This window comes from Caretta caretta, chromosome 3 (assembly GCF_965140235.1).
Source record: "Caretta caretta isolate rCarCar2 chromosome 3, rCarCar1.hap1, whole genome shotgun sequence".
Lineage (NCBI taxonomy): Eukaryota > Metazoa > Chordata > Testudines > Cheloniidae > Caretta > Caretta caretta.
The window spans coordinates 120,203,857-120,226,450 of NC_134208.1; the positions used below are offsets into that span (position 1 = coordinate 120,203,857).

The window sequence follows — 22,594 nt, forward strand, 5'->3', positions numbered from 1 at the left end:
TTAGAGACGGGACACAAGGCGTGGCTGGGTGGGAAGATCCCATCAAGGCTCAGGTTAGAAGACTTTTATTGTTTTACAAGTTACAAATCAGGAGAGGTCATTGTGTTCCCCCCACCTCAGCCCACACAGCGGCTCACTCAGACTCGCCAGAGGCGAGCAGCACGGCATGCTGGGAGTTGTAGTCCTGCCTTCTCCGCCCCCGCTTCCCTCCCTGTGTCGTGCTGCGCGGAGGGGTGGGGGCGGGACTACAGTTCCCAGCGGTCCGGGGCCCTTCCCTTCAGCTCAGACCAGGCATTGGCGGCGGGTCCCTTCCTCTCTCGGCTCTCGGCAGCGGATTGGCCCCTGCGGCTGGCAGCCGGCAGCTGCTGCCTGGGGCTGGCTGGAGACGCTGCGGGCTGCCGGGCGTCGGTGCGAGGGAGTGCTCCGGGGGCCGCAGACGGAGCCGGCGGGAGAACGGGGGCGGGACCTGCAGCAGCTGCCGGGCGAGGAGCGAGTACCTGGCCGAGCCCAGCCCCGGCTCGAGGGCAGCAGCGGGGGCCGGGCGAGCGCCTGGGGAGGGGTTTGGTGCCCCCTGGGCACCGGCAGCCGTTGTGACCCCCGCCGCCGCCGCCGAAGATGAAGAGGTGGCTGCTGCTGCTGCTTGGTCTGGCTGCTGGGGCCAAGCCCGGCTAAGGGCAGAGCCGGAGGAAGGGAAGGGGAGCGACCCCCCCGCGCTGCGCTGTGCCGCAGGGCTCCTCGCACCTGGGCTTGGCAACGAGCCGCGGCAGCGGCGGGGCGTCGTTCGCTGGGCGGTGTGAGCCCGAGCCCGCCTCTGGGCGCGGAGGTGTCAGGATGCGGGGTGGGACCCGCCAGCCCCTCTGCCCTGCGGGAAGGAGCCCGTGTCCCCACAGCGTCTGACTGAGCCGTGTCCGCCTCGGAGGCGGTGGGAGAAGGTGGCAGGGAGGTGACGCTCTGTGTGGAGAAGACGATGGGGAGGAAGAGTCCTGGGCGGAGAGACACATGCTACACGCAGTGAGTCCTCTTTTCGGGGGGTGGCAGAAAACCGGCTGCCATGCGGGATTGATCCGGAGCAGCGGCGTGAGCAAGCGGTGGGGACCTGTTGTCTAGACGAACTTGGGTTTGAAAACAGCCACCCACACACCTCCAGACGCTGACACCGCCCACTGCCCAAAAGACAGGGGTGAGGAGGAGGAGGAACTTCTCTTTTTATATGTGTATGAAAAGGATGAGGACTGGCTCCAACGGTGTCCATTTCTGCCAAGGATAGGCACTGACTTGACTCTGCTTCCTCCCTGCTCGAACATTTTTTAGTTTTATGGAGGGAGAAAATAGAAAATAAACGTTCACTTCCTCAGAGCAACGATCAAAATTCACCTCCCCAGACGAACAAGAAGAAACAGCAGCAAAGCAGCCACTTTGCATTGGATTAGGAGGAAGAAATCCCTCTACAGTGTGTTTCTCCAAAGCTTGAGTTGCAGCTGGGTTTGTTTGTGCTTGCCTTGTGTGGTGTCTCTTTGAGGGGGTGGGGATGATTTTCTCTTTGGAATATACATTTTTCTTTTCGTAGTAAAACCTGCTGTCTGGAGGAGTATTATAACAAATATCTCTGAATGGGAGAGACTCAACTGCTGAACCTCTTTTTACCTAAAATGTTGATCCCCAGATAAATCTGAGGGTGTGCTCTTTTGAGAAAAGAACAACCACTCCATTAAAGATGAACACTTTTTAAGTTTTGTGGTCAACCAATCTGTTTTGTAATTTTTTTCTGGTTCCTGTTTTGTGATAAATTGCTCTTATAACCATAAAAGACTATTTTAAATGAGTTCGTAATTTTGGTGGGGTGGGAAGGAATACCTCCCAGGCATTTCTAGTATGACAGCTTTGGTTTCTCAAGAGTTAATCGGGCTTGCGTGATACATTTACCACTGTTCTGGTAACAAACTTGCCTTTTTTAAAAAAAAAAATTGGGGCTAGTGGGGAGGATTATCTTGGTCAGAAGAATATCTTTGTTTTGGGGGTGTTTCCCTCATTACACTCCCTTGATGACTCCTGGAGGTGGTAGTGGGCCCATGAAAGACTGTGAGTACAGTCAGATCAGCACACACAGCTCTTCATCTCCCATGGAGTCTCCCCATAAGAAAAAGAAAGCAGCTCCCAAGAGAAAATGGGAGGTTTTCCCTGGAAGAAACAAATTCTTTTGCAACGGAAGGATCATGATGGCCCGGCAGACTGGAGTCTTCTACCTGACTCTGGTTCTCATCTTGGTCACCAGTGGACTCTTCTTTGCATTTGAGTAAGTGACAATAAAGCTTTCGTTCCCTCCTACTGTCTTACTGCATGTATTAAATTTCCTGGAAGAAAACTAGATACAGTGCAGTTGAATTCATTCGGTGTCATTGAGGACATTTGAATGAATTGAGATGATACAGGTTTGTATAATTGAGAGGAAATTCAATGTGCTAGACATCAAGTGACACAACCCTGTTTTAGTTAAAGAAGGTTCTTGGTTCTTGGGGTTAGATAATCAATGTTGTACTGTAGTTGCTTTCAAAATGTAATTATTCTGGTGTTTCTGTATATAGTAATAAGAATGCATAATAGCAGGAGTTAGGATGTGGAGGAGCTGATGTAGGTGCTTGTCTATCAGTTTCTCAAGAATGAGAATTGACAGATGCGAAAATGCCATCCACTTTCTCATAGTTGAGCACTGAAAGGTAACCTTCCTTTTCACTGGACTATTTAGGATTACTTTTTTTTAAACTCTTATGAAGTTAGCTGTAATAACTGTTAGACTATCTGTCCTCTGTGTTTAAAAGGTCCAAATGATGTTTGTGCCTGTAGAGCCACCAATGTTTCAGTGACAATTTCAGATGTTGTTCAGTATTCTATCACCATCTAGCTGGGTACATTTTCTTCTTGTTCTGTATCAGTGTCTGAGGGAGCTCCATCTCTGGTTTATGATATCTTGTTTTACTAAGATTTTTGTAAACTGCTTTAACATCAGTTTTTAGAGACTAATTCTCCATTGCAATGATAATGCCTAGCTATATGCAGGGCAAAGTGTAAAATATTATCAGATCAGAAGGTACTAAATTTTCTACTGTTTGCAATGGTGAAATGGACTGTACAAGATGCAGGACAGTGGAGAATTGCACACTTGGGCCTGGTCTACACACAGTTTTTATACCAATTTCCCTATTTCAATTAGGGATGTGATTCTCTTTTTACTGGAATAATTAAGTCAGTATAACCCCCTTAAAGTGAACACAGTTATATCAGTATAATTTATTTTTCTACATGTCTGGGAAAATGCTACATCATTATAAGTTATACTGATTTAACTACACACCTGGGGGTTGTGCTGCTTAGTTGTATTGGTTTCAAACCAGTACTGGTGCAAAAACTGTGTGTACATGAATTTTTGGTCTGTGGTAACAAATCTCTTCCAGAAACAGGCACAAGCTTCTGGCCTTCTAGCTCCATAAGAACCATTTCTTTTTATGTAAACTTAGCTGTTATTTCTAAAAATCATATTCTGAAGCTTGTAAAGTAGTCCAGTCATACAGTGCATATTGATGCTTACCATCTTCAGGAAGCTAAGTAGTGGTATTAATAGTCTCTGGATTGGACCAGCTAAATGCAGAAATCCTAATTTATTGGTAGCATTTAGGAAGATACGTTCTGATTACCTGCTGAACTTATATGTACTGAACTCTAAAAGCTTTTGTTTGTTTTTAAATATGTCACCTGGAATACATTGAAGATATTACTTTCCAGAGGGAACTGCTTACTATAAATCTTACTGTAGACTCTGTGAAACTTGTTGAACCTCAGTGACTAGTTGAGCTAACATGGTCAATGATGGTAATCTGTCCACCAATTATATTTATTACATATGTTTCCTCTTCTAGTTTTAAGCAGATATTATGAATGTTTCCTTTCAGTACGTTTGATTAGTAACTGACTTTGTTGAAGGTGTCAGTGGATACATCTGGACTGCAAGGGAAAAAAGCCCTGGCAGTGAGTCTTGGAGCCTGGGTCAACTGCGGCAGGCTCACAGGGCTTGCACCACAGGGCTAAGAATAGACATTCCCGGTTGGGCTGGAGCCTAGGCTTTGATATCCGGTGAGGGTGGAGAGCCCCAGAGCCCAGGCTCTGGCTTGAGTGAGAATGTCTATGCTGATGTTTTTAGCCCCCTAATGTGAGTGTGGTAGTTGACCCGAGCTCTGAGACTTGCTGTTGCGGTGTGTGGAGTGTTGTGTGTGGGTTTTTTTTTTTTTTGGCAGTAGAGATGTACCCAGTTAGGCTCATATGGGCAGATTCTTGAGTCTTTGTGGAGCCTCACTGAGTATGTCTATGCTGCCTTGTGAACCTGGGTCAGTAGGACTTGGCTTGTGGACTTGTTTTTTCTAAGCCTGTGCTTGGGTGTCCACACTATATTGTAAACCTGGGCTCGCCGTTGCTGGTCCTGGGTCTCACAGCCATACTGATATGTCCATACTCAGACCTTTTGGACTCAGGTCAATGGCTTGAGCTGTGTCCACAGTGCAAAATGACAGAGTTTGACCCATCCTCCTACCAGGGTCCTAGGACCTGGGTCCTGAGTACTTGCTGACCTGAGTCAGGCTGATTTGTGTGTGAATGGAAGGGGGGATATGGGCTCAAACCCGAGTCAGAGCTCGGGCTTAGTGTGAAGTGTAGACATATCATCGACTTCAGTAGGACTTGCATGAACATACTGGTACCACAGAAAGAAGCTTGGAAGTTCAGGGTACAAGTTGTTACATTTTAAATTGAAATATTTTAAAGTAAATTACAGATAATGGCTTGACAGGAAGTTGTAACTTTCACTTAAATTCGACCTTCCAAGGAAACATTTTGTGTTGAAATATTCTGCTTGGTTGCACAATTGAAAACAGTTAAGTTAGGAACAGCTGTTAGCTTTTCATCACTATCCTGAATTTATATTAGAAGTCCAGTAAAGTTATTTAAACTGTATCTCTGAGCCTGGGTGCTATGTTAGTGTTACTGTATGTAAACTGCACTGAAGATTAAATTTAAAATTATCTAAACTTCATCTAGTTGTTATTTAAGTGCTAATGCTACTGGACATTTTGAAACTAGGAAATAGCTTTGTGACTTTTGTGGCTGCATAGCATATCTGTGTGTGCACATACTGTTTCTGAGTAATTCTTGCACTCTTCCCCTTTAAACTGAATGCTTAACAAATTGTCAACAAAATTTAGTTCAATGAATTTAAAAAACTACTTGCTTCAAGAGGAGAGCAGCAAAAATGTTCTCCCTAATAATGTCACTGTTGTGTGGCAGATTTTGTTTTTATGCAGAAAAATGCATGCAGTGGAATTGTCAAGTCACCATCTAAAGCATCATTTAATATTGGCTTGTGTAGCTAATTGCTCGGTATATTTGTGGGTTTATTTGGGCTATACAAAGAGGAAGATATTTTAGAAAGTGATTCCCTATTGAAAAGTGTTTTGGAATAGTTTCTAAATTGAGGGTAAGTTTTTCTCGCTTGAACTTGCTGCAAGTGATTATCCTTTCCTTTTAAGAAATACTTGTTTATGTTACTTGAGAACAGCATTAATTAAGAGCACAAACTAACAGTAACTTTAACCAAATCAGTTTCCCAAAGACACCAATAATTTTAGATTGTGTATACAAACAGATTATGTCGATAGAAATATAGCAGTTTAGGAACAGGATTTATATTATCCCTTCTGTGTGCATGAATTCTATTAGTGTTAATAGGAATTGTATACAGAGTTGGGTACATACATCTGAACAAAGTATAGGAAGGGAACCATTACTTGCCAGTCTTCAAATTGCTTTTTCTTTTTGCTACAGAAGAAGGAAGATAACTTTGCTCTTGACCTGAAAGATTGGGGCTAATTGTTTAAATTGTTCAACTTCTGTACCCAAGTTGAAGGGAAACGGGGGAAGAGGTTTTTTGTTGTTTTTGGTAGCTTATTCCTGGGAACCTATATGACCTTAACGTGGATGTTTGTCCCTCATTCCCTTGACTTCCTACATTCCTTTTCATGTGCTATAGTACCCGATTTCTTTTTCTCTCCTCCTCATTTTGTACATACTACCCCCATTATCTGGAACAGGCTTTCTTCCTCATTGATTCGCTTTTGCTCCCTTTCCAAAAGAGCAATAGATTTTTCTGTCATTCTCTCAAACAATCAATTTTTTTCATTTGGACTGTTATGATTTGCTATCATTGCTGTCCAACTATCTTTCTGACCTGCTTCCCTTGTCATGCTTTTCCCTCCCTCATTTGCCCTTGCATCCTGTTTTCATCTCCTATTCGCTTCCATCTCCGATTTGCTCCTGTGACATCTCTTTTCTCTCATTTCACTTTCCTCTCTTCAATAGGCCCAAATATGCGTATACAAAAATTATAAACAGATTTAGTTTTTAAGCAACTAAAATACTTAGAAAACCACAAACTAAAAAACCTCAAGGAGCACACATAACAAACTGAGGTAGACATGTGGTCGTCTTCTTGTAAGCTGCCTTTTCCCTGCGCTTCTGTTTGGATATAACATGATACTGCACGCAACCTTGGGTCCCAATCCTGGAAGTGGTTCTATGCAAATGGATGTTTGTGTCCATGCACAAACCTATTGTTTTCAGGAGATTCATGCACGTTGAAGGATTTGCTTGCATGCAGCAGTTTTCAAGATTGGGGCCCTAGTTTGTAAATTCTTTGGGGCCCAAAGAATGTTGGCCCAGACTTTCAAAAGTGATTTTGGATGCCCAGCTTGACACTTTAAAGGTGTCTGGTTTTCAGAAGATGGTGCTCAATATCTTCAAGTGGCAAGGTGGCACCCAGAATCGCTTGTTCTTTTTATTTCTCTGTAAAACCTTACGCAGGTATTGATTCAAGCGATTGGTTCCTGATCCTGCAGCCTTTCCTATGCTCATTCATTCTTTCTGATAAATGGACTTCGCACGCTTTATTTTTCCCTTTGCTCTACTACATCTATATGTATTTCTAAAATTAATCAGTGCTCATGAAAAGGTATTGGCTTGACAATCATGGAAAATGAAGTATCGTAATCTCAGAATAGATATAACCTGAGCAATATTAGTGCAAACTTTCCTATGCTGCCTTGCCGATGCAGTAAAAGGGGTTGCACATCTCTAACTAAATTGGTGTATCATTGCAACTTATTAGTGCAGTTTAACACCTTTTGGCTTGAATTAATTACATGTACACATCCAGGGAAGAATAAACCTATCTACTTTGTACATGCACTTGTTCAATCACAGGAGAGTAAGATATGCAATTCAACCTCCATCACATTAGAAAATAGCGTCTTTGTTTTAAACTTATGTGCATGTTAAGCCTTGTCTAAACATGCTCAAATTACATTTTTTGAACTAAAATATAGTGTTTGTATCAATCTAATTAAACCAGTTCCTGTGTCATTGTGGGTACACTTCAATTTGGAAAACAGTTATAAATTGATTTAGTGTGCCCACATGGGTTGTACTGGTTTAACTAGTTTGATATAAAACACAAATTTTCACTTAAGTGGATGCAACTTGTATGTGTTGACAAGCCCCATACCTTCTAATTGGTATAGTAACAGTTGGTGACCTGTTCTGTGCCTTCTTACTTTGAGTACCACTGTTACTAGAGAACTTTTCCTGATTTATACCTTTTTGTATAGAATTTAGAGATTGTACAGTGAAAGTAGTAGTAAACACACTATACTGAAATGATATGACTTTGCCACTCACTGCAGCAAAACCTTGATGAATCAACACTCATATTAGCAAGCTACGTGATTTCACTGTGTAATCAACCATTGCTTTAATTTTGTGACAAAATGATGTTTTATGCTAATCAGGGAGATAGTGTAGCAATCAGTGAATTGATGTTGTATTATCAGATAACTTTAGCCTTCTCTTTATTTTTTTTAAAATGCGTAACTTGCTTACATTTTTCATTTCCAGGCAATCCATGCACAAAAATGTAGTATTTTCGTGCCTATTTGATTAGATAAATGAGCATACTAGCTGTAATATAGGACAAAATATTAACCTAGACTAAGTTGGTTGGTGCAGACGTTTAGTTCAGATTTTTTTGGTGTTGCAGGGCCTAAGTTTCATTTTCAGAAATAACTTAAGCTCTTCATGTCTTCTTAAAAGCTCTGTGTAGCTTGAAATTTTGTGTGTCTCACCAACTTCAGTTGGTCCAATCAAAGGTATTACCTAACCCATCTTGTCTCTTAGGCTCCTAAATTGCTTTTGAAAATGAGATTTAGGAGCTTAAGTCATGTAGGCCTTGTGTCACTGAGCAAAGCAATGCCTAACTACCTTTACAAATCTGTGCCTTTCTCTTTTTATTGGTGTTTTAGCACACTTCTAGTATTGTGATTTTAAAAAATCTGGAATTTATATCAGAGAGGTGCACTGAAAAATGCATAAAAATGAAAGTTTAATTGATCTAAATAGCAATAACGTAAGCTTCAAAGCACAAATTGATGATAAAACTACCTCTATTATACATACATTTATTTAATTGAAGATGGAAAACACATCAAAGCGTAGAATAAACCTAAATGATTACTTTGTTGGAAGGGTATCATACTGTACAGGCTACTTTGACTGACCTATTGTGTCAGCAACATGCATTCTCTCCTTTCCTAGAATTTAAATAACTGCTTCTTGTCTTCTTCTAATACATGATCTAAAGATATTAAAGTGACAATGTGGTCAAAAATGAAGTGTTAGAAAAGATGTCAGATATTTGTAGGAGCAGTCAAATAAGTGTTTAAAACATATATATTTATCCCTGTATGGAATATTCCAACAACCTGATGAGGCTAATATAATATTATAATTCTTTCAGGGATACATTTCATAGTCTGAACTGTTAACTGGAACTCCCACTGACTGAAATACGAAGAATCCCAGAGGAGCAATGGTGCAGCAGTAATATTATCAATTACATCAATCTTAGTATTAATGACTGTGTGGAGATCACTAAATCACATCTTATTTAGTAGCAAACGTTACCTGTGGTGAGTTTAACTGTTAAGACTGGTGGTAACATACTGCATGTAGCATTTCTCATCCTGAAGGTACCAAGAGGTATTTTAGAGTAAGCATTAGGATACACAAATTGAAGGAATTACTTCACTGACACATGTGAAATGTAGTAGCTGCTTGTAGGGGTAATTATGAACGTAAAATAATTAGCTTAGGATAACAATATATTTGCTTTATGGCTTGTGGCTAGTAAGGAAAAGGCCCCAGTCAGCAAATAAAAGAAGGTAGTGAGAAGAATAATTTAATATTATTATTTGTAGTGTGGGGAAGGATAGTTCAAAAAATAACTAATAAAATGAAGTGCTATAGTAAAAAGACAAACTGGCTTAAAAGAAACAAGTGCAATCCTTCCCACTGTTCTGCTGGTAAGCAAGGCGGGGTGAGGAGACAGGGAGGAAAGGCCTTGGGAAGGAAGTAAATTGTAAATCTTATCTGGATTAAGACAGGAAATAAGGGTGAATTGTCTCAAATTTGGTTTTTAGCTGAAGTTGGTAATTGGCAGTGACATTACTTGTTTGTTAAAGGATATAAAAAAGTAAACTCTTCAAACATTCGTTGCTAATACCTGCCTGACCACCTTGGAGCTGACCAATATGGTTCTAAGCACCCCTGGGTTTAGCCTGTTTGTAAGTATCTTGATCATATGGTTATAAATGTTTTGTTACTGTTGGATGTAGTACATTGCTAATTACTTAGGCATTTTTAGAGCAATTGTATAAATTCCAAAGGCCAAATGGTTTTAATAAAGGAATTAATAGTTAAATTAATGTCATGGAAATACCCCCTGTATAACTAGAAATTCCAACACTGCATTAGTAATGCATAGCAACATAATCAAATGCTATGATGTACTGGAGGGGAGCTCAGAACTCCTTGTTAAAATTCTTCCATCAAATTGAAGGTAGAGTAAAAGTAATATCCCTGCCTGTGGTGGAATTCACTTCTCTAAATTATCCTTAAAGCATCCATGTCAGAGAGAACTTATTCCTGGGATTTATTTAAAAAGCAAAACAAAAAAAACCTTTCTGAACTACACTTTCTGTACTTAGACTATGTCAGATTGCAACAAGTATTAGATATTTTCCTTGTGGATGATGCCCATCTACTGACATACCTAACAATGTCTTCATCTTCTTCACCATCCCCACTTCAAATTACCCAAGTTGAAAAATGGTAACTATCAATGAGTTCTGTATATTTTTGAGGCACTAAGTATACTTAGTGTAAGTTTTCTTTTTGGGGGACTTTCCTTGATTATGAGAGAGTAGGTAAATGAATACATTTGTTCCCTTCATTTCTGCAAGCATGCACCCTAGAGATTATCATGGGCTAAATGGGAACTTTTTTTGTTCTAGCCCCTTCTTTAAAATACAGGCCACGCTTTGCTGACTAGATGTAAGCTCATAAGCTTTTGGATCATTCCTTGTGTGCATTATAAGATATAAAGCCAAATGCCTTCATTTACCCTAAAAGTTCACAAGTAGCCTGCTCATGCACTCTGGCATGGAATTTGTGACTTGAACATGGACAGTTACTTTGTCAGTGTCACTTTTAAGAAACAATGTGGGTGTTGACGATTATTCAGTACAGACATGGGAAATATTTTCTAATAGAAAGATAAGAGAAAAGAAGATTGCCGAGACTGATGGTTCTGGGGAAAACAGGAGGAAGAAGATGAGACCCAGGTTTGCTTTTAACTCAATTTCTATAAAATTGGGAATATTGAACAGTTCTCATTGTAACATTTGTTAAAATGGGCTCCATTTATATGGTAGTCCTCAAATTAGTGTAAAAGAGTAAATAGGTTGTTAGTTGGAGGGGTGCATATTTAAATCATCCTCCTAGCTTTAGCCTCTGTTTCTGTTTTCCCTCCTATAACTGCATTTCTGTTCTGTTCAGCCTCCTCCTCTCCAACTTTAATATAATGGTTATAAGGATTTTTTTAAAATATTCTTTAGGGGAAAAAATCCTAGCTCTGTATTTCTGGGAGTTGATGCATGATGACAACATCAGATACTATGGTGATGGGCACCTATTTAAGAACCTTGAGAGAGATATCAGTGTGGCCTTGGGCAACTTGTGTACAAAAATCTTCAGAGTAAAATGTGAAAATGTACTTGGAAGTCTCTTTTGCCTAGAGCCATCCCTCTCTTTTTCTGGTCTTCGTTCTATATCTGTCCATTTTAATGGGAATCTAGATGGCTTTTGTCATGAAAAATGTCTCCTTACTGGTGAAGAGACTGAATTATTCCAACCAAATGTTTGTCTGAAATAGTTAACTGGAGACCACCAGAACTCAGTTTTCTCTGCTGCATAAGTAACCATTGGCACTTCCACACCAATGCTAGAGAGAGAAATGTACAACTGCATTTTTTTGGATCATTCTTATGATTTCAGGGAATAAATGAAACTTCTTATTGCCTAAATAAATTACCAAGTCTTTGTTGTTGTTTGGTTTTTTGTTTTTTTGCATAAGATTAACTTTATTAAAAATTAAGTCCCAGACAATAAAATCTCCATGTGAAACTACTGGTTCTCCAAAACTATATGCAGCATTCAAAATGTCTACTATAGTATAGTAACTCACTTTTCTAATAATTCTATTACTGGAAAACATGAGAATTGCCATATTGGGTCAGACCTGAGTCCATCTAGTCCAGTATCCCAATGCTGGCTGCTGTCAGAAACAGAAGCTTCAGAGGAAAGAGTAAGAACCCTACAAGTAGGCATATGTGGGATAATCTGTCTCCCACATCAGGTCCCATCCTGATCTGTAGTAATGTAGAGATTGTCTTGAGCCCTGAAGCTTGAGGTTTAATATCCCTTGCAAAAATTTTATGTCTAACTCTGGATAGTCTTTCGGTAGTGGTTTTGTGCACCTTCAAATCCAAAACTTTAAGATTATCGTCTCTGTAATTCTTTGACGTTTCTGCCTAGTGAAATGGCATTCTTAATTCATCAGATTTGAGGTTTTCATTCTTCATATAAATAGTTTCTTTATCATTAAGCGTGCTTGGGGTTTTTTTTGTTTTAAATCTACTTCACTATGAAAGGAGAAGGAAATTAGTTTACATAGGACCTAGACAAAAATGATGCTTTGTACTCCACATAACCTTATTCCTGAGTTGTGTTGACGTAGTTTTAAAAAAGTGAATTTCTAGCTCTACTAGAAACAGCAGAAAGAAGTTGAGCTTTTAATTGGGCACATCAGGTAATGGAATGTAACTACTCGTCTGCCCTAAAAATAAATAAATAAATATATATATATATATATATATAGTGGTTTAGGCCTCTCATTTGGGTCATGTATTTATAAAACAAAATAAAAACTTGCAAAACATAATACTAATGTTTGGAAACTTCCCATGAAAAGTTATTGTTTAGATTTGAATACTTGCAATCCAAACATTGAAACTTCAACTATTGTATAAAGCTGAAGTTGACTATAAACAAAAATTAAACTGAAAATCTATTGCAATTGTCCAAGCCGAGTGACATGCAAAGCAGTGATGGAAAAATGTTAGATTTTTTTTAAAGGGTAATAACCTACGGTCGTTTTAGTGTAACAGGTATGGAAATGTTCGATTTTTGATCTGATAAAACTCTTACTTTAAAGAAACACTATTAGTTGGCAGCTATAGAAATATTTATAATCTTTCTGAGTTGCATCCAGACAATAAAAAGATGCTTGTGCACAATGTTCTGTCACCGAAGTTGGTAGCAAAAGTCCTATTAACGCTCATGGGAGCCAGGATGAGGCTCATAATTAACCTTAACAAAAGTTACTAACAATTCTGCATAATTGCAACCCTCCCCCCGCCCCCACCCAAGCTTACCTTGTTTTGAATTTTTGCACGAGATATCTTTTAATGATGTGAAACTCAAATGTTTGGCACATTTTTTTTTTCTTCATTTTGCACCAACGCTCTGTCTTCAAAGTAAATGCACAGCTTTTTAGACCAAACCCTTTTACAAGGCAAAGTTGTGGGAGGAAGCTAAAACCAGGCTTTGTACCTTAAGCTGGTTGCAATTTTTTTAACTTGGGTATAGGTTACTGCCTCTCTAATTTAGCCTTTGGCCTAATTCTAAAATTTTTTGAACCACGTGAAACTCCCATTTGTGGTCTGTGGGTACTAAGTAGGATGACCAGATGTTCCGATTTTATAGGACAGTCCTCGTGTTCAGGGCTTTGTCTTATATAGGCACCTATTACCCCACAGCCCCTGTCCTGATTTTTCACACTTGTTGTCTGGTCACCATAGTACTAAGCATTTCTTAAAATCAGCCCCATAGCTTTGGAAAACTGTGGAATTACAATACTTACTGAATTATTTTCTGAAGTTTTAATTATGAGATTGGTTTGCTGTAATATAACAGTGATTTAGCTTCCATGTCCCCGCTCCTTTTCTTTTTGATTAGTGACTGTAATGTTGATGCACATTATTGTGTCACGGTAGCTAATGAGATCTTGCATAATGGGCTTAACTAATGAGATCACAGCTGCTTTTTTGTTTTACTTTCTCCCCAATTTAAATCTCACATTGCAGTAAGTGCTGTTAGTATATTTGCTGTATGCAGTCATTCTTTTTTAATTAAAAAAAAAAAAGCTTGATACAAAGTACAACTCTAATGCAACACTGGGAATTTAAACTCAGAAAAGTTTGGCTGTGGAAAAGCTGATTTTTCACAACAGCTGCAACTTGTGAATTGTGTGGTTTAAATTCTTAAGCAAAATATTGCATAAGTGTATTTTTTGTAATGAATTTAAAACATAGTAGATGAGCTAATTCTTTTAGCCATTCAAGAGTGAGGAACACATCTACTTGGAGCTACACTACCATTTTAGCAAGTTAGTCAGTTGAAAAATTGTTCATTGCTGTTTAGGAGTTTTGAATACACATTAAACATCATTAGTCCTCTTGATCAATAGTACAGTCTGCTTTTTTCAAGCAAACAAAATGATTCCATTGCTTACATTTTATTTAAGCAACAGATGCAGTTCAGGTAAATGTTTTTTTAAAAATGAAGAAAGATAACTTATGAAATGCGAATTGCTAAGAAGAATTGCTAAATCCTTAAATATGTGTGTTGGTGATTGATTTCTAACATTCAATTGCTGACATGGCAGTACATTCGGGGAAGAAAAGATTATTGAAGGCAGGTCTCCATTTAAGAATTGTTACTGGCATAGTCATGGTGATTAAGGGGTCTGAATTTTTTTAACGGCAAAACTATGCCTGCAAAAGCCCTACAGTAGATGGAGCTAAACTAGAAAAGAAGTGTTCTAATATGGCATTAGAAATTAGAATAAAAATTTCCTAATGTGAAATTATTTCATAGATTTAAAAGCACTTGAAGAAAAGAGGGAATTAGAATGACAGTGACTTCTCCATAAGTTTAGCATCACCACTGCAGCTCTGTAATAAACCAGAGGTAGGGTATTTGCTTTGTTTTGGTTTCTGAAGATAACAGAAGGATTGTGAATTTGCACTACAGTGATGGAGAATAACTTATGGCTGTGTTTACTATTGATTTGAACTTTCCCCAAGGCTAAGCAAACTTTGGGTGTAGAACCAGTCAAGTAAACTTTTTATCGTTACTTGTCAAGACCAGGACATAAAATATCCATTGTATGAAAGCATATTATGTAAAAGATTGGAATAGACTATGTAAAGTGTGTATCCATTCCCAGTTGGTCTCAGTGAATTCTAACATTCCCCTCCTCCTCCCCACCCAAAGTCAATGAAAGCTATTGTCTACACTCAACTGACATTTCTTAAAAAATGTATTCCAGTTCTAGTGTCACACTGGTTACACATAATGACAGGAGTGTGTTTATTTGGCCACTTGCAGCTGAAGAATGAACCCAACTTACTTTTAAACCCTGCAGAGCTGCATTTATCTGACTGGAAATGATTATTCTAGAATGAAGTCTTTATTCTAGGATAGGTTCCACATGCCGAGTTATTCAGCTACAGCTGTGTCAGTCAATTTCCCCTGCACCCAGCCCTTTTATAAAAATATATATATATAAAATATATTTTTAGCCTCTCCTTCCCCCTCATCCTTTCTCTTACTGCCTTTTCCCACTCTCTTCCCTTCTTATAGGTCAGCAGGGCTGTGGTGTCTAGAATGTTTTGAAAGTGTTAAAAAAAATTTTTTAAAGCCTTTTACCAGCAGTCTTGTACCCCATATACTCTTGCTTTTTGGTATTTTTCTACTACTATCATGTACATCTTGGGATGATTTAATTGGGGATTGGTCCTGCTTTGAGCAGGGGGTTGGACTAGATGACCTCCTGAGGTCCCTTCCAACCCTGATATTCTATGATTCTATGATCTGTGACTTCAGCTAAAAGTGGGTGGGGGAATCTAGGTAGTATTTGTTGCCAGCAAACTGAATGTTTTGAGTGCAGGAGCCAGTACATCTACACTATGCAAAAAAAACCACCCAAAACCCATGGCAGCAAGTCTCGGAGCCCAGGTCAGACTTGCAGGGCTCAGGCTATGGGGCTAGAAATAGCAGTGTTGGTGTTTCTATGTGGACTGCAGCAAGGGTGACCAGATGTCCAGATTTTATAGGGACAGTCCCGATATTTGGGGTTTTCTCTTATATAGGCACCTATTACCCCCACCCCCTGTCCCGGTTTTTCACACTTGCTATCTGGTCACCCTAACTGGAGCCCATGCTCTAAGCCCCACACTTCTCACTGGGTCTTAGAGCCTGGGCTCCAGCCTGAGCAGGAATGTCCATGCTACTATTTTTAGCCCGGTAGTGCAAGCCCGAATCCGTAGACCCAGGCTCTGAGACTCACTGCCATCGGGTGTCTTTTTGCATTGTAGACGTATCTTTAGACTAGAGAATTCCATATATGCAGTATGTTAGAGAATTAACCTTTAAAATTATTTTGTAAATTGGATACTTACAACTAATTTGAGCATAAGGAATTGCCTGCCGAGTAGGGTAAAGGGAAGGAGTTATGAATTAGGAATTGCACAATCCTGCGCTTTGGCTGAGAAGTCACTTTCAGTCTAATAACTTGGGGCTGATCCCTTTTTAAGAGGCAAATTCCAAAGTTTCTCTCTGGCTCAACAGATAGTTCTGGACTGGTGACCATAGTGTGCGCTCATCTTCAAAATAAAATCAAAGAATTGTTTGTCCTTAACACACAGACTCTTTGTTCCTCTTGAGGTCAAGCAGCAGTATGCATTTTTTTCCAACATCAATTTGTATTAAAGTATCCGGGAAACTGCCTGAGTCTCTCTCCCAATCCTATAGTAAATCCAAGTTTGTGTGTGGGGTAGGATGGGAGGTGGTAGTGCGTTTGGGAGAAGGAATATGAAGCTTGAGTTAGGGTGGGGCATAATAAATTCTACCATTTCCCTTGACTGTGACTCCTGGTTGAGTTTTCAGGGTCAGGCAGTTGGCTGTGAATGGGAAAACCAGAAAATAAAGTCTGACCTTAAAATAGCAACTGATGCACTTTGATCCCTGAATGTACAACTGTTATGGGCTAGCTTCCAACTTGATTGAAAAGTAAACACACCCTTCCCAACACATGCACTTTTCTATTAGTACATGACAGAAAACTTTGTTAACTAATAGTTAAAGTTTCTAAGCAGTAGTCCAAAGATGTCTTACACATCATATGAAAATAACCTTATTTTTTTTACCATGAATAGACTTAAAAGCATGTTTTCTAGAGACTTTTCCTTAACAATTGTCGTAACCTCTTATTTTTCTTGATTGTTAGTGTCATGAGGAAATAATCCTCTTGTTATTTATGAGATGGGGAACATGAGTTTACTACTTTCTAAGTCTTATGCATAGTAGATTAATTTAAGCAACATCTGCTGATCAGGTATTTGAAAGTTGAAATAGTCTTAGGCTTCTAAAATGAGCTTTAACACACATTCATTCTAATGTGGTGCAAAGGTCAAATATTTAATGGGCATAGATGTTTTTTATTGGAGTTAATCCTTTGAGATCAGTGAGGCATGTTAGTTGGACAGTGTTGGCAAGTTTGCAGTGCAGCTGCCTATATGGTTAATATTCTGTGGGATGAAAAAGATTACTTCAGTTTTGTGTTCAGAAGCTGTCAGTCTGACACCTTCTTATAGGCATTAGCGTAATTGCTCTCTTAAAATGGTATCTAAATTAAAAAAAATTTTTAAAGGAGCACTTTATTGTATCTATTGAAAAAAATGTCAGTTTAATAATGGGGAGCAATGAGTGTAAGAAGCAAGACTTCCCTCTCACAGGTCTTTAAATTATGAAAGAGGTTGAAATACCATGGAAGATAATTCATAGTTTTTTCCCTTTTTGTATGATTTAAACAGACACTGCCGGGTCAAATTTGATCCCAAATTTCGGTTGTTTAAATACCAAGCTTTTGCAAAGTTAAGATCAATAGAAAATGTCTCAACTCAGACCTTGCAACATTGTCTTAGAGCATGAGAATTTTGCAAGTGAATCTGACAAATCTGTTTTCATTGTCCAAGCTAAGTGAAACATTACTGTGGTCAGAATATTAAAACTGACATAACTTTAATACAGTGTTTGTAACCTAGTGAACAGGCTGCTACTGTTTCACTGAAAATACCACCTGTTTGGTGGTGGTCCTGCTGGAAAAGGGTTAAGTGGATTCTGCTGACTGATTCTTGCAGGTAGGTTATTACTCCTGCTGCATATAATGGATTTGGGGGCAGCTCACTTGAGGGGAGGGCCTAAGCTGTGAGCTGGGCAGTCCTGATGTAGGTACCCTGGGAATGGCCAAGCCTAGGGAGATGATTTGAGCTTGCCTTTATCGTATAATTATTTTCTTAATAATTTGATTATTTCACTCTCTGTGTGTCAACTTATTTTAGAGCAGGCGAGGAAGGCACCTGCTCAGAAGGGTAATTTTAAATGCAGTAAAGGAAAATGTCTTGATGGACAGCCTGGCTGTTGCTGCTCCCTCCAGAGTGGCCTTACCTTTCTGCCCTCCACCTCAAAGAGGCAAAGACATACTAAATCCCGGCAAGCGGGTACAACTACCTTTACTCGCACCCCCCTCTCCTCTCAGATCCTTGGTAGTGTCAGCAGCAAATGAGCAGGACAGATGGGGGCAGTTGAGTGCTGCCCCCCAAAAATAAAGAAGCTAAGAGACTGGACTTGTTCAGATAGAAAGTTTATTTGGCGGGCAGTCTCCAACTATGTACTCTGGAACTCTATCCAAATTTAAAGACTCAGTCTTACAGGAATTGAGGCAGGAATTTACAGCAATCTTATAGGAGGGCCGGACTGTGGCCAGGACCTCCCTTCAGGCGACTCTGGATATGGCTGTCTCAGCGGCCAGTACTATAGTGTTAGTAGTCACCATGAGGTGCTGTTCATGGCTTCAATTGTCTGGCCTTCCTCATGAGGTTCAGCAGTCTTCCCTTCAGCCTATCAGCAGCCCCACGGGTCTTCACAAAGTGTATGATGGTGGTAGCAGCCTTCCTCAGGCGTTGAGTGCAAGTCTACCTGTACCTCGACGACTGGCTGATCAAAGTTCAGTAACAGGCTCAGGTGTAGCACAGCTTTAGCACAAATATGGGCCACCTTCCATGTGCTGGATCTATTGATAAACCAGCGGAAGTCAACCCTGGTCCTAGCTCAGAGAATAGAGTTAGCATCATGCTGCTCCCTTGGAAGGTAACCTTCCTAATGGTGATCACCTTGGCCAGAAGGGTCTCTCAAATCAAAGCCCTTATGGTGTTCTTTAAAGACGAGGTCCAGCTCTGCCCCAGTCTGGCCTTCCTACCGGAGGTGGTGTCACAATTCCATAGCAACCAGGACATTTTTCTTCCTGTCATCTTTTCAAAACCTCACAAGACCACTGAGGAATGTCAGCTTCATACATTGGACGTTAGGTGGCCCTCACCTTCTATATTGAGAGAACTGAGCTCTTCCTCAAGTTCACGAAACTCTTTGTAGCTGAAGCAGAAAAGGATGAGAGGGCTACCCATGTCATACCAGAGAATCTTGTCCTGGATAACAGTCTGCATCCAAGCTTTTTGTGAGCAGGCGAAGGTTCTGCCTCTGGCCATCGTGACCACTCATTCCACAAGAGCCCGGGCTTCATCATCAGTGTTCGTTGCTCAGGTACCAATCCAGGACATCTGCAGATCTGCAACATGGGTGTTGGTTCATGCCTTTGTGTATATATAAAAAAGTATTGTGTGGAAGCGGCCCACATAACACAGAGAGAGCTGCATATGCAGCACACAATGGTAAATATGTTGAGAACTACTGGTCTAAAGAGTACTTAATCCTTGCAAAGAACTGGGAGTAAGCACTACAAATAAAGAGAAGAAACCAAGAAAGATGGTTAAGGATGAGGATGACAAGCAGTGTTTTCTAAGGGGTAGAGTGATAGCCTGGGACTCAGGAAATCTGGTTTCCATTCCAAGCCTTGTGACCTTCCACAAGTTACTTCACCTCTGTGTCCGTTTCCTCTCCCACTCTTTTTGTGTTTTGTCTGTTTAGATTGTAAACTTTTTGAGGGCAGGACTACTCTCATGTTACTGTTTTTACAGCCCTGATCTCATTGGGGCCTCTAGGAGCTACCATAATACAAATAATGAGGAAAAAACCTATTACCACACTTGCTTTAAAGCTATCCTAAAAACTGCCAACCCGATTTTCATTCTGTCCAACCTGAATTCTGCCCCCACATCAATTGTAAAATGTTAACCATTTCTGGAGAATGGCAGGAGCAGGAGAGTAGACAGAGCTACAGGAGATGGGGCGAATATGGGGGAATTACAACTGGAGATTGGAGTTTTGTTTTTGATTTTCAGCTCTTTAAAAACAGTCAACAATTTAATATGTTTTAAAAAACTGATTTGCAGGTGCTTAGTAATGACATTAAAAAGTGTTTGGGAGTTCCGCCTGATCTAATGTATTCAGCACTAAAAATCAGACATATGATATACTACCCTTTATGGGCTTTTAGAATATTTAAGCAAGTATTACCAGGCTAATGTCATTATCCTTAGAGTGAGAGTGACTGATGGAAAACGTCAAATTAACACACTGAGATAGATATATATATATATATATATATATATATATATATATATATATATATATATATATATATATTTTGAATGTGTTAGAAGTATGCTTTTTAAAGGCAGGTGAAGAAAGTGTGTATAACAGATTGACAGTATGGTATGGAATTGATTTGAAAGAGTAGACTGTATTGGGGTGGAGATATCAAGGCAGAAAATAGAAGTTAACACATCTTTTCAATTTCAGGAGTATTTTGGAGCTAAATACTACAGGTTTGGAGAATAATTTAAATCCTAGTTGGAGCAACTCGATGACAAACGTAGTGAAAATTTTAGGATCTTGTCAGAGAACTGTAATTGCCATATAGTTTTAGTGTACTAATGAGTTTTGTATTCAGTATACAGCCATAGTTTGATCTGGGTTTTTGTTTTTTCCAAGGATTATATTTGATGTTTTACTTGGATTTTGATATTCTGCAATAAGATTGTTCATTCAATGTTTTGAGTACCCTTGACAAACTTTTTAAAATGCACTAATAAACAGACCTGTCAGTTACCCAAAAATCATATGGCTTAACTTTAATTTATTATATTTACTGCCCAACATAATCTCTGTTAGAATCCCACAACACCACTGCTCATCATTCTCTAAAAACCATCCCCCAAGAATAAGGGAGAAAAGGTGTACATTACAGTTTATTGCTGCAGTTTAAAGAAATACATTCCATACTCATAAATATTAGTGTACAACTATTCTTGCCAGTCTGCCACACTGATAGTTTTACAAAAAAAGAAAACAAATGTAAAACTCTGGTTACTTTATGAAAGGATTTCTTATTCAGGTTGCTTGAATCAAAGCTATCTAATAAAGTCATGATTACATTTCGTTTGTTTACCTTATGCCTACTCCCAGAGCATTATATTGACTTTTGTTTTCCGGGAGCTATCTGCTGTTCACCTCCATTTGTAACGTCATGACTCTTGCCACAGAAGGAGCTATATAATGCCTTAATCTTCTATGAAGTCAGGAGAAGTTGTTCATAGACTTTAATAGAATAGAAAAAGGAAAATACTTTTCAAATATTAAAGGCACTTTGAACAGGAGAGATTCTCTTCAGTAATTAAAGAATATATAACTTATTTCAAATTTCAAAAAGTGAAATCATGCATATTCTTAGCTTTTCTAATGAAGTTTTAAGTGTCACCGCCAATATGCTTCATACAATCTCCTTCCTAAAGAGATACATTTCTCTTAATACCTTCAAACCAGAGCAGACAAAAATCAACAAACTATTCATAAATTTAAAAAGTCTGTCTGTCTGGTGAGATACATATATGCTATGTCAAAAAAACAATGAGGTGTCCAGTGGCACCTAATAGACTAACAGTTTTATTTGGGCATAAGTTTTCGTGGGTAAAAAAATATCTGAAGTGTCTGAAGAAAAGCATCTGAAGAAGTGGGTTTTTTACCCACGAGAGCTTTTGTCCAAGTAAATCTGTTAGTCTTTAAGCTGCCACCGGACTCCTCATTCTACAGACTAACACGGCTACCCCTCCGATATATCCTGTGTATAAATCTTGTATTACAGAAACCTCTGTGTGTGTGTGTGTGTCTATGTATATGTGTGGATATATGTATCAGCTTTTTGTAATACAAGATTTAAATCCGATCAAGACTCATGCTCTGAACCACATCAGCATGTTCAGACCCATATACATTTAGGTTTTATTCAAAGAAAAAATGCACAAGACCAGTGGTACTTGATTTATCCTGGCTAACTCAGTTGTTTCAAATCTGATCTATGGCTTAAATTTATCCCAGTATTATGAGGCACACAGTATCACTGTGCAAATTGTGGTTCAGTAGGAAAACTGGCTTCCTGCATGTCACTTAATATTGACAGAGTTATGTCTTTGGTTACTTTAGATTGAAAATACAGTCATCAATATGTATTTATTCCTTGCTTGGGAAACCTTTGAAGTACTTGGTTTTAGTGTATGAAAACCAGCAACATTGCATAATTTGACTCTACACGGTAGGGCTAGGGACCACTCTTAAAAGCAACGTGCAGTGGTTTACTTTTTTCTTATTCTGTATTCAAGCAACAACAAAAATTGTTGGTGAGGTTTTTTTGTTATGTTTAAGTTTTGTAATATCTTTTTTGGGGTTGAGGAGTGGCAGGGTCTTTTATAATTGCAATTCCTATTCTTTGTAAAAAGATATAATACAACAACTGCCACGTTGTTTACTCATGACATCACATGAATGCTAACAAGTCAATTTCAGTTCCATCAGAAACTGTCTTAATAGATTTATAAGGTATTTCCATGAACAAATATTTAACAATGAGCTCTTCAATCTAGAAGAGAAAGGTGTAACATGATCCAACGGCTGGAAGTTGAAGCTGGACAAAATCAGACTGGAAATAAGGTATAAATTTTTAACAGTGATGGTAATTTAACAGTGATGG

General features: G+C 39.2%; 1 protein-coding gene across 5 annotated transcripts in view; it reads left to right on the forward strand.

Annotated features, from left to right (window-relative positions):
- Nucleotides 1-330: 330 nt before the first annotated feature.
- The window catches only part of ZDHHC14 (zDHHC palmitoyltransferase 14), a 149,414-nt gene continuing 127,150 nt past the window's right edge, over nucleotides 331-22,594 (forward strand). For 2 of the 5 annotated variants that reach the window (XM_048844154.2, XM_048844150.2), the window contains exon 1: nucleotides 335-2,293. In XM_048844154.2, the coding sequence (XP_048700111.1) occupies nucleotides 2,043-2,293 (251 nt within the window). In that variant the 5' untranslated portion in view covers nucleotides 335-2,042. Of the gene's footprint in view, nucleotides 2,294-22,594 lie in introns of all 5 variants that reach the window. The other 3 variants (XM_048844153.2, XM_048844151.2, XM_048844149.2) reach the window with 3 other exon arrangements.